Raw genomic sequence first — 12,500 nt, 5'->3', positions numbered from 1 at the left:
GGGTAAAGGAGGTTTTGTGTGAGAGGGGCTTGGACTTCCAGCAGGCGTGCGTGAGTGTGTTTGATAGGAGTGAATGGAGACGAATGGTTTTTAATACTTGACGTGCTGTTGGAGTGTGAGCAAAGTAACATTTATGAAGGGGTTCAGGGAAACCGGCAGGCCGGACTTGAGTCCTGGAGATGGGAAGTACAGTGCCTGCACTCTGAAGGAGGGGTGTTAATGTTACAGTTTAAAAACTGTAGTGTAAAGCACCCTTCTGGCAAGACAGTGATGGAGTGAATGATGGTGAAAGTTTTTCTTTTTCGGGCCACCCTGCCTTGGTGGGAATCGGCCAGTGTGATAATAAAATAAAAAAAACATACTTCGATTTTGTCCACCTAGACAACTTTGTTTTTAATAAACATCAATTTTTATTTCATTAGTATCCTATCAGTTGCAATCTTAAAGCTCTATTAATTTTACCTTAATTTTAAAGGATAACTAGATTAGAATACTTTATGACAGACTGTTACAACACTAGAAACAGGCTAGATGCTAGAGGGGGATCAATGGGTTGACCACCTAATATTCTCTGGAGATGTCTATACTTTATAGATATCACATTTTGTAACATTGGCTGACAAGAGGTAGCACTTGCTATCTCTTGTCAACCATTGATTGATCCACCACTCTACCTCTGACATTAATGCTAGTGTCCTTTTAGCAATTCCTTCTCTCCATTTTATTGCTTCTTAGTTAACCCTTTCAGGGTCCCCAGGCCCTCTCCCAGACTTGTTCTCAGGGTTGCCCAAATTTCAAAAAAAAAAATTATTTTTTCTCATGAAGAGATAGAGAATATTTTCCCAATCATAATGGCACCAAAAGTATGAAATTTGATGGAAAACTTATGGAATTATGCTCTCACGAAGTTAGCGGTCTTGACAATGTTTACGCATCGGCGATTTTGCCCACTTTGAGCCCTATTTTCGGCCAATTCCAACATACTAGCCGACAGAAATCATAACTATTTCACTAGAACTCCATTTTTTCTATCAAATGAGTACAAGAAACTACCCATTTACCAATTCCATCTATCCAATACAGTGGTCAGAATTTAGCAATTCAGCCAATTTCACACAAACTTCAAAAGATGACAATTTCCAAATAGGGTCCAGAATAAACAAGAAAGACGTACCTGGCACTAAAATAACATTTCCTCTGTTCATTAGTCACATCCCCACGCCCCTCTTATATTCTTTTGCTTTCCACTTTGAATTTTTATTCTCACAAAAAATAGAATATTTACTGTTATGCAGACTACTGCATTAGTGTAGAAATGGTATAAATAATATTGGCGCACTTCTGAAAGAATATTAGACTCACCAGTTGACGTGTATTGGACACTTAGCATGATTTGTTTACTTTTGAACTTTGGTAAAAATCGAACATTTCTGCTACTTTGAGCTCAATTTCAAGGTACTTTTCATCGTAAAACCAGTCAAAATCATCTCAATTTCTGTAATATGTCTTCCATTCTATAAAATGAGACCAGGAAAACTAGAATACAACAATAAATACCATACGAAAATACAGTGCAAAGTCGCTGTTTTAATCCAAAAACACGGTCAAAGTTTTTTTTTCTCATTACGCACTGTGCTGCAGGATTTTTTTTATACTGCACACTGACCACATAGACCCATTCTTTCATATGTAGGCCTACCAGCTTTCTCTCACTAGATTTGAGGGCGCTAGAATTTAGGCGTACTAGTACGTCAAAAACCCTGGTGTGTAAGCCGTACTAGTACGTCCGAAAATCTGAAAAAAGGTTAATTGAGTTAGGAAGTCTTCATTGTTATTTCTTTCATATCCTTTGATGATCTTGAATGGATATTGTCTTTTCCTCCTATCAGCCAGTTATTCTCTGTTGTGTCTGGTAAGTTGTTTGCAGTATTGTCCTGGTAAGTTATTTACAGTATTATCTGGTAAGTTGTTTACAGCATGTATTCTGTTTAGTATCATCTGTTTTCTTAAGTATTTGTATGGATATAGTTTTACATTGTATTTTTAAGTTGGTCAGGACACACAGTAGTGTTGTGTTAAGCTCCAAGTTGATCTACTGTGTGGATCATTTAAGTTTGTAATTTTGTGCTTTCCAGATCCATCTTTTCTTCAGTTTTTTGGTGACGACTTCCTAAGACTGTTGACGCTGAGGTTTATTTTCTGCTCTACTGTTTTAAGAGCACACAGAGCTTTTAAGGTATGTTGGCTGTCTTTTTTTTTTTCTTTTTTTGCACACACACCTTTTAAAGAGATAGCTTAAATGCTCGTGATAATTATATGAAGCTTTTAAAGCATTTAAGCATAGATTTTTTTGTGTGCATTTAGCTTGACATTTAATGACTTAGTTGTTCTGTTTTTTTTTTTGATCTTTTTAATTACATTAGCATTGAGAACTTTTTAATTTCACTATTTTTTTAAAAAATTGTGACTCAGCCTAATAAGAGTAACCTGAGACATGGCAGAATATATGATACAGACTAGATGTTTGTTGCTCACTGCGACTGGGGAAAGGTATCCCATAATTCTCCGCCCTCCCTTCTCATCTGTATTTCTACATGTGAGAGATGTTGCTGTACATCAAAATATTTAAGAAACAGAGGAGCTGCAGCTGTACATCTTCAAGACAAAAAGGAGTACTAATTCTACCCTCCCAAGACATCCATGAGCTGAAGACATCACCCTTAACAGGCCCAGAAACTTTAGCTTAACAAATACAAGAGGTCTAGCACCTGTAGCCAAAAGACCCAGAAACTACAGATCAATACACTCAATAGACCCAAGAGTTGGAACTCGACCTAAACAAGGTGAAAATATAAGACCAACTACCATAATTTCTGTCATGTGTGTTTTGTGGCCCATAGCAAAAATATTCCAAAGGAAAATAAAAACAACTCCTTTAACACTATTATTATTATTATGGAGAAGCACTAAACCTTTTAGAATATTACATCACCAGGAAAATGGGGAAGGTTAGGAATAATTAGTCTTGATTCAAGGAAAGGCAGGTAGCTCCATTTTTAACACCATAAAAACAAAGTCTTTGGCCACTGTTGGCAATTGTGTAATGTTGGGTATTAGTCATGATGACCCAGGGGTCATATGATCCTAATATTGCAGATGCCAGTTTAAGGGACAAGTGGCCAAGGAGCTTATGTGTGGCTCAGTCAACACCAAAGCAAACAGCATATTCCTTCAGCTATTTTACATCTTTATATTCTACAAATAGGCACTTTATCAAGTTATTTACAGTAAAATGTAACTCTGGCATGCTGAGTGTGAGCTGCTATCCATCACATGCCATCACACTTTAAACCTTCACATATTACTATACATTTCACCTAACCTTGAACTTCCACAACATACCAGACTAAAGCCTCCAAAAATAGTGATTTACACATATATCACAGAAACCTCATGTTGAAGTGTTTTTAATTAAGGCGTAGAAAATAAATGTACATTATTTCACGGCTTATAAGACTTCTTTTAGTTTCCATGGCTCGGCATGAGACGTAACTGGGAGAGCTACAGCCCACTCCACACCCCAGACTTATAGCTCCCATCACTGACCTTCAGTTTATAGGATGCAGGGTGGTTTTTGGAGACATTTTATGGAAAAAAATGCATCTAATAAGGCGCGAAATACAGAATCAATACATACACCACCGTGTTCTGTTAACAACTGTAGACAGAAAATGAGGGGAAAATTGTTATTAACCCTTTCATTGGCTGTTAGGGAGAACTGTCAGTGAGGCCATGGTTGCTTGCATAAGTTCTACACCATGAACTCGGCTCACTCATATAAGCTGTGAGCATTAACTTATGGCCCAGATATGAGAGAATGGGTCAGTGTGATGAGTGTTCACAGTACAAAAAAAAAAAAATCCTGCCCCACCTGGTGCATATTAAGAAAAGCAAAACTGACTGTATAGATGATTTAAAATAGCTACTTTTGAGGTGTTTTCTTGGATGGTTTTTATGGTTTTATAAGCTGTTTCTTGTATTAATAAAATGGAAGATAATACTGAAATAGAGATAATTTTCACTGGTTTCAATACTGGAAGTAGTTTGAAATTGTGTTCAAAGTAGCAAGAATATTTGATTTTCCTGATATTCCTGAGAATGGGTAAGGCCTTCCTACACCCCCAGTCTGTTCTATGGCTTTTAATAGATCAGATTCAATTGTTGGGACACCATAAACCATAACCAACTATTCTTGGTTATATTTTTATTATCTGAGAAATAGAGTAACTTTTATTTTTGTGTAATTAAGAATTCAAAATGGAAGGCTCAGCAGGTGTTGTTACTGGTGAGATACAGGTGTTTCATGTCAGTAACATCATGGCATTTCAGTGGCATGACAGATGTAATGTGACATCGTTGGCATTGGTCCACCAGCAGCACAAAATGAAAGGTGAATAGAGACACCAATGAACCCATTCTGAGACCAGCTGCTGTCATGGATTACACCCCCAGTATGCATTTGATGGAAAGTGTGACATGCAGATTGGGTTTGTTGGTTGTGTCTGCAAGAGTTATGAGTGATACTTGAAACTTTTCTTACATCTTGTGGGCATTATAATGATGATTACATACAATATGCACCATACCAAGACCAGGACCAGACTGCCATCCTCTTCAAGGGGGGCTCCTTGGCACAGTGAAGAGGCTCTTGGTCTGAGGAATTAGACCTTTTGATCTTCCTCAGACCGAGCCTAATTACCCCCCAATCCCCCTTCTCTATCCCATCCCATCCTGCCAGAGAGTTAGAGCCCTTAAACTTTTCTTCTATCAGAGAAGAATCTTATAATGTGCCTTTTACACTTCTGGAACTGGAGGCAACACTCTCCGTTTGCTGATCATCGGCAGCTAGGCCTGATGGCATTTATATTTGTATGCTACAGCATTTACATCAGTCAGCCCTTGCTGTCCTCTTACGACTCTTTAATCTTATTTGGTCGCAAGGAATTCTTCCCCACCTGTGGAAATCTGCCAGTGTTCTCCCTTTCTGCAAACCGGGTACTACGGGACATGATGCCTCCCACTATTGTCCCATTGCTCTTACCAGTGCAGTTTGCAAGGTGATGGAATGTCTGGTAAATAGATATTTGATGTGGTATTTAGAGACACAAATAGTCTTTCCACTAGTCAGTATGGCTTTCGTAAGAGCCGCTCAACCACGACCCCTTACTACACTTGGATACGTATGTTTGTAATGCCTTTGCTAATAACCACTCTGTTATTGCCATCTTTTTTGGCCTTGAGAAGGCATATGACACAACTTAGAGGTATAATATCTTGGCCCAGGCCCACTCCTTAGGCCTCCAAGGCAATCTACCATTTTTCCTTAAGAACTTCTTAACCCTTAAATGGTCCAAACTTATATATACGTTTTTTCAACATCTGAAAGTATATAAAAAAAGTAGATCTTCTTTTTTGTTTTACATTTGAAAAAGTGTAAAAAAAACTTTTATCTACATTTTTTTTTTTATATTTAAAAACAAGTAAAAAAAAAGTAGATCTACTTTTGTAGCAATCCGAATTTGAACGTCGATCTGTTTGGACTGTTTAAGGGTTAACTGAGAGAGATTTCCGTGTTCGGGTTAATATGTTTTCCCCCGACTTTGTCCACGCTGAAGGTGTCCCCCAGGGATGTGTTCTGACCACAACACTTTTTCTCCATGCTATAAATGATCTGGCCTCTATTCTTCCATCCAGTATTTGGTCATCACTCTGTGTTGATGACTTTGCTATAGCTTGTGCAGACGCTAACTGTCACCTCATTGCAGTTTCTCTCCATCATGCAGTCAACTGTGTTTCCAATTGGGCCACTGCTTATGGGTTTAAATTTTCTAGTACTAAAACTCGCCAAATTACTCTCTAGACGTTCTGTGGTCTCTGATCATCCAATGTATCTATATGGCTCACGTATCCCAGAACATGATACGGTCAGGTTTCTTGGCCTTCTGTTTGACCATAGGTTATCTTGGAAACCTCACATTACCTCTCTGAAGGCAACTTGTCATAACCAGCTGAACCTTCTTAAAACCTTCACTCATCTTTCATGGGGGGTTGATTGTAGAATTCTCCTTTGACTACATTCAGCCCTAATTTTATCGAAACATCATTGTGGCGACTAGATATGTTTAGCTGCCTCTCCTGCAACTCTCTCTAGCCTTAATCCCATCCATCACCAGGGATTATGTTTATGCCTCGGTGCTTTTTGCTCTTCACTGGTTGAGAGCCTCTATGCAGAGGCAAATATTCCATCCTTGACCGATTGCTGTGATGCTCATTGCTTTCATTATTATGTTTGCTCTCATGACCTCTGCAATCCTCCCATATATAGGATAGTCACTGTTGTTAGTAGACATTCTTTATTTGTTCGTCGCCCCTGTTTACTCCGTCCCTTTTCTCTTCGCCGACATTTGCTCTTGTCTTCTCTTCAGTTACCACCTTTCTATGTTCATGTAGCATCTCACTTTTCCCTACTCCCTTGGGAAGTTCTGATGGTTCGTGTCTGTTCTTTCCCACTGCCATGCGCGAAAACCCAACTGCCTACGGTGGCTTCTCGCTCACTTTTTCTTAACCACTTCTGATCTCATTCTCATGCCATTGCAGTGTACATCAATGATTCCAAGTCTTCTGACGGCATTGGAGTAGCAGCACTGTTTCTGGACAGTGTTGTGCAAAGGCATTTATTATCCTCTGCTAGCATTTTTACAGCTGAATTGTATGCTATTCTCATAGCACTTATCTGTATTGCATCTATGTCTGTATCACCATTTGTGGTAGTTTCAGACTCTCTTAGTGCTTTACAGGCTATAAGAAAATTTGATACACCTCATCCCCTGGTTCTTCGTATCCAACTTTGGTTACGCCGTATCTCTAGCAAGCACAAAGATATTATTTTTTGTTGGGTTCCCAGTCATGTTAACATACAGGGCAATGAACAGGCGATCAGCAGTATATGACCTCCCAGTTTCATATAGAGGTGTTCCATTCACAGACTATTTTGCTGTAATTGCTACCCACCTTTGCACCTGTTGGAAACTACGTTGGTCTGATCTGCTACATAACAAATTACATTCTATTAAACCAAGTACAGTGGAACCTTGGCTTACGAATGCCCCACCATACGAGTTTTTCAGGATATGAGGAGTTGCTCGGTCAATTTTTTGTTTCTGGATACAAGCAGAAATTCAGGATGCGAGCTTCCCCCTCAAACAGCTTTTTTTTTTTTTTTAGACCTCCAGATCTTACAAAAGTAAAAGTGAATACATAATTGTAGTTCATTGTCATGTTGTTTTTACTGCTGAAGACTATAACTGCAATAGAAATAATAGTATTTCTTACCTTAAATTGTGGGTGCTGGTGTTTGTCGATGATTGTGAGGAAAGTGGAGAGTTATGCTGTGGCCTTACTGGGCTGAGGTGGATGGTAGAGGTTTTGGTACTGAAGTTGATGGTTGTACTGGAGTGTGCATAAATTCTGTAATGGATTTTTGTTCTATTTTACCCTGCAGTACATTATACAACTGATAGTAAGGCATCAGCTGCTCTAGACACCATTTCAGGGTTCTTTTCAGTGAAAAAGTCAAACTTTAAGTCATTCAGTCAGTCAATCAGTAAGTCAGTCAGTCAAGTAAGTCATTCTGCGACACTGGTATGCCTACTGGGTGTCACGATTGCTTGGCAGATATAAGATATTATAATTAAAAGATCAAAACACAATTCGCAAACACAGCTAGCGTGTAGGAGAGAAGTAGAACTGAACATGTAAGCTGGGATGGTGGTGTCGGGGATGGCTGGAGGTCTCCCCCGCTGACCCACAACAAGGCAGCCACTTGAGGCAGGGAATGGCCGCCACCACTTGTCACATAATGACATTTTATTCATTCTAGAGCAGTGGTTCCCAACCTTTTCTTACTCCCGCACCCCTATAAAATTTTTGCTCTAACCTTGCACCCCTTACAATTTAAACTTTGTTCATAGCAGCAAGCCAGTGAAGGAGAAAGCAGTGATGAAAATGAGGAAGATGTAGCAGTCTAAATTAAGTTAATTATGCTTCTTAAAAAGCATTTTTGAAAATATGAATATATTGTTTGGTTTATATAAATTAGATTCATTTATAACCAATAGAACTATTGTATCACTATGATAAATTTCTTTAATGTTAAGTAGTCAGTAAGCCATTAAATTAAGTCGGCCCATAATGCCTAAGCATAATAGCTCTCTCTGCACTGCAACCCATAATTGTAAATGCATAACTGCAATGTATTACTTGCAAAGAAATAAATAAATTTGAACTTGAATTTAAGTGTATTCTAACCTAACCACTCTGTAATCCGGCAAGCTCACTAATCCGGCACACTACAGGTCCCAGTGATGCCAGATTAGTGATGGCTGACCTGTACTGGCCATGATAGGCAGGTGCTACTCATATGCACTCATTTCTATCCAAAGGTGGAACTGCAATGGGAGTTCACTAGCTGTTCCGTAAGTGGTGACTCCTAGTGTTTTTTATTGTTTGTCCTCTAAAATTATTGGCTAAATGGCATTAGCATATATTCCTGGTGTTGACAGCTTGTTTTTCTAACTCTTTCTTAATCAGTTTTATAAAACATTTAGATTGAGAAGAGACAGTGTGAGATTTGAACTCTCACCAAACTTGCATATAAAAATCACTCCCTATGAAAGCAGTAGACTCGGCAGATGGTGCAACATCTCCCCAATGAAAAGCAGGAGTGCCACTAGCACGATAAGAGACAACACAATAAGTGTCAGGGGCCCAAGACTGTTCAACTGCCTCTCAGCATACATCAGGGGGATTTCCAATAGACCCCTGGCTGTCTTCAAGCAGGCACCTAAAGTCGGTACCTGACCAGCCAGGCTGTGGTTCGCACATTGGATTACATGCGGCCAGCAGTAACAGCCTGGTTGATCAGGCCCTGATCCACCATGAGACCTGGTCACAGACTGGGCCACGAGGGCATTGACCCCTGGAATTCTTTCCAGGTATACTCATCATATGACCAGAAGTACACATTACCAGTGAGACAGAGTACAAAATAAATTCCTTCCACAAAATAGAGCGAAAAACCAAGGTCAAATTCCGGGAGTGATCATGTCGGAGGATCTCGCCTTCGAGGACCATAACATTGTATCAATCGCATCTGCTAGAAAAATGACAGAATGGATAATGAGAACCTTCAAAACTAGGGATGCCAAGCCCATGATGACACTCTGACACACTAACAGCACCTTTCAAGGCAGGTGAAATTGTTGACCTAGAAAATGTACAGAGAACCTTCACGGCTCGCATAACGGAGATAAAACACTTCAATTCCTGGGAGTGCTTGAATTTCCTGAACTTGTACTCCCTGGAACGCAGGTGGGAGAGATGCATAATTATATACACCTGGAAAATCCTAGAGGGACTAGTACCGAACTTGCACACGAAAATCACTCACAACGAAAGCAAAAGACTTGGCAGATGATACAGCATCCCCCCAGTGAAAAGCAGGGGTGTCACTAGCACGTTAAAGAGACAACACAATTAGTGTCAGGGGCCCGAGACTGTTCAACTGCCTCCCAGCATACATAAGGGGGATTACCAATAGACCCCTGGCTGTCTTCAAGCAGGCACTGGACAGACACCTAAAGTCGGTACCTGACCAGCCGGGCTGTGGCTCGTACGTTGGATTGCGTGCAGCCAGCAGTAACAGCCTGGTTAATCAGGCTCTGATCCGCCAGGAGGCCTGGTCACAGACTGGGCCGCGGGGGCGTTGACCCCCGGAACTCTCTCCAGGTAAACTCCAGGGAGTATAGCTTGGTTGATAGACAAAGACAGAAAATTTATTTTTTTGCAAAGGTTACAATGTGTGTTTACATTTTACATGTCTTGTTAGGTACAAAGAAAGCTGCTACAAGCCGGGACATATCAGGCAGGTTAATCCTAATGCTTACAGACTGCTTATTACTAGACATATGAAGAGTGGTAAATTTAAATGTTATTTTCCCTATTACAAAAGTGAGGTAGCTAATGGTTTACAGTAATAAAATATATAGTTGTGGTGTAGCATATAAAAAAATAATCAGTATTGCAATTTACAGTAATACAATAGTACAATTAATCAAACAGTTGTAAACTTATTTGGGAGTTTTTGAGTTGCTTCCCTCTTCAAGGGGGGGCTCCTTGGCGTGGTGAAGAGGCTCTTGGTCTGAGGAATTAGACCTGTCGATCTCCTTCCTCAGACCGATCCTAATTACCCCCCAATCCCCCCTTCCCTATCCCATCCTCCCTTTTTTTTCTATCCTCCTCCTCCTCCTCCCCACCCCTCCCTTTTGCCCTTCCTCTTTTTGACCTTTGGGATTTTTCCCACAGGTGCGCTAGTTCCTAGGTAAGGGAAAGGGTACCGGGGTCCATCCCATTCTGTTGAGGTTCTTGGCGGTGGTGTAGTTTGCCGTGGAATCTGGATCGCCTGGGGATAACCCGATCCCTCTCTGGTATCTCGGAGGGTGGCTTTGGGTGTCTTTCAGGCGACGGGTGTATCTCTGGAAGCCACCTTTCGGATTCCAGGGGTGGTGGCCGAAGGAGGTGTATGCTTTGTGGCGGATATCCGGCCGCCCTCTCTTTTGTCCACCGAGGTAGCTCGGCAGATGTGAGGTTGCTGTCCCGGATTGCTGGTTTACTGGCATGAAGGGTAGGGTATGGCACGGGTTCCATGCTGCATCTGCGCTAGTTGCTGTGCTGAGGTCCTCTTGGGTGCAGAGGGGAATTTCTGGCCCTTTCATTCCTCCTAGGAACTATCCCTCCCTGGTCCCCCCTTTTTTTATTCTTTTTTTATTTTTATTTTCTTTCTTTTTTTTCTTAAAAACAAAAAGAAAGAAGTAACCTAACCATGGAGTACCCGATCCATGACCCCGCTACCCCCGGGCCCCTTATTGTTACCGCACCCTGTTCTGACCTCGCCTCATCTTTTGGCCACTCTTCGGACACTCCTAAGGCCCCTGTACCTCTTGCTGGTGCTGTTTCGTCACCCGCTTCAGGTGCCGGGGTTTCGACTGACTCCTTTGTTTTGTCTGACCTCCGCTCTCCTTTGATTATGCTTCCGGCCTCTCTCTCTACTGTGCGGCGATTTTCGAATCGCCAGCCCGTCCCAGGTCGGGCCGACTCTGGTCCCACTTCTAAATGCCACTGACAATCTCCTGATGATGTTACTTCATTACCTTTCCATTCTACTTGGAAAAGACCGACACTTCATGCGCTCCCTCTCCACACTCAGTTTCGGACCACACAATGGACTAAATTCTTTACTTTAAGACCGACTTCTTCTACTGCCTATCTTTCCGACCATAGTATTGGCAAAGCGCTCCTACGCCACGTTGGTAGAGATATTTCCTTTCATGCTCTTAAGAGTGGTACGCGCATCATCACAGTCCAGAATTCTACCCAAGCTCATGATCTTTCTCTTTCACATATCGATACTATTCCTATCACTATCGAAAAACATCATTCCCTCAATTTTTGTAGTGGTACTGTTATTCTGCCCCATACCATAGTCCAACAGAATTTCCAGACATGTGGCAATGACATTCTCGAACAGCTGGAACTCCAAGATCTCCCAATTCTCAAGGTAGACACTTGTGTTCTTCCTGCCCGCGGGCAAAGACGTTACCCTTGTAATGTGGCTCGTTTAACTTTTGACAGCCGTGAACTCCCATCCTCTGTTTATGTAGCAGGACATTGGTTACAAGTTTGGAAGGTGATCCCTACACCGGAACAGTGTAGGAATTGCTGGCGATTTGGCCACCCAACAAAATATTGCAGATCTATAGCCGAATGCCCAGTCTGTGGTGCCTATGACCATTCTAATACGTCTTGCAGTCGACCTCCCTTTTGCCTTAATTGTCATGAGGCTTACCCTTTGTACTCTCGCCGTTACCAGGTCTACTTAAATGAGCGGGAAATTCATTGCTTCAGAGGGGCAGAAGGTCCCCCTTATGCTATGGCAGTTTCTCATCTCTGCCTCCAAGGGAGACTACCCCGTGTTTCTTATTCTCGTGTTTCAAAACGTCCCCCCATTTCTGGGGTCCTATCTTCTGCAGCCTCCTCTGCGGTTGCCAGTCCCATAGTCACTCCTGTATCTAATTCTTTTGCTGTCCTGGGCTCAGACGTCCCTACTTCAACACCTCAGTCTGTCCTCGCTTTTTCGTGTTCTCCCTCACAAACCCCGGTATCGACAAGACCTTGTACGACACCTCCTCCCAATCATCCCTCTACTTCTCAGAGGTCCAACAAATCTCCTTTAACCCCTCCTTCCCTTCATCCACCTCCACATTTTACCTTCCCGGTCTCTGTACCTGGGTCTTCCCCTTTCACTGGCTCCGTTACAAGTGTGGAGGTTCATCCTCCTCCGCGTACTGTGCCTTCCTCCCCTGTCCCCTCCCAAGTTTCTTCCT

General features: G+C 41.7%; 1 protein-coding gene across 4 annotated transcripts in view; it reads left to right on the top strand.

The window, feature by feature from the left end:
• LOC128692720 (protein SCAI) overlaps nucleotides 1–8,289 on the top strand; it is a 154,944-nt gene extending 146,655 nt beyond the window's left edge. For 3 of the 4 annotated variants that reach the window (XM_070090024.1, XM_070090027.1, XM_070090025.1), the window contains exons 11-12: nucleotides 2,136–2,236; nucleotides 2,516–8,020. In XM_070090024.1, the coding sequence (XP_069946125.1) occupies nucleotides 2,136–2,236; nucleotides 2,516–2,629 (215 nt within the window). In that variant the 3' untranslated portion in view covers nucleotides 2,630–8,020. The other variant, XM_070090028.1, reaches the window with a different exon arrangement.
• The last annotated feature ends 4,211 nt before the right edge of the window (nucleotides 8,290–12,500 follow it).

This window comes from Cherax quadricarinatus, chromosome 30, assembly GCF_038502225.1.
Source record: "Cherax quadricarinatus isolate ZL_2023a chromosome 30, ASM3850222v1, whole genome shotgun sequence".
Taxonomy (NCBI): Eukaryota; Metazoa; Arthropoda; class Malacostraca; order Decapoda; family Parastacidae; genus Cherax; species Cherax quadricarinatus.
Note: the sequence above shows the minus strand (reverse complement) of the source record. Positions and strands in the feature narration are given on the sequence as shown.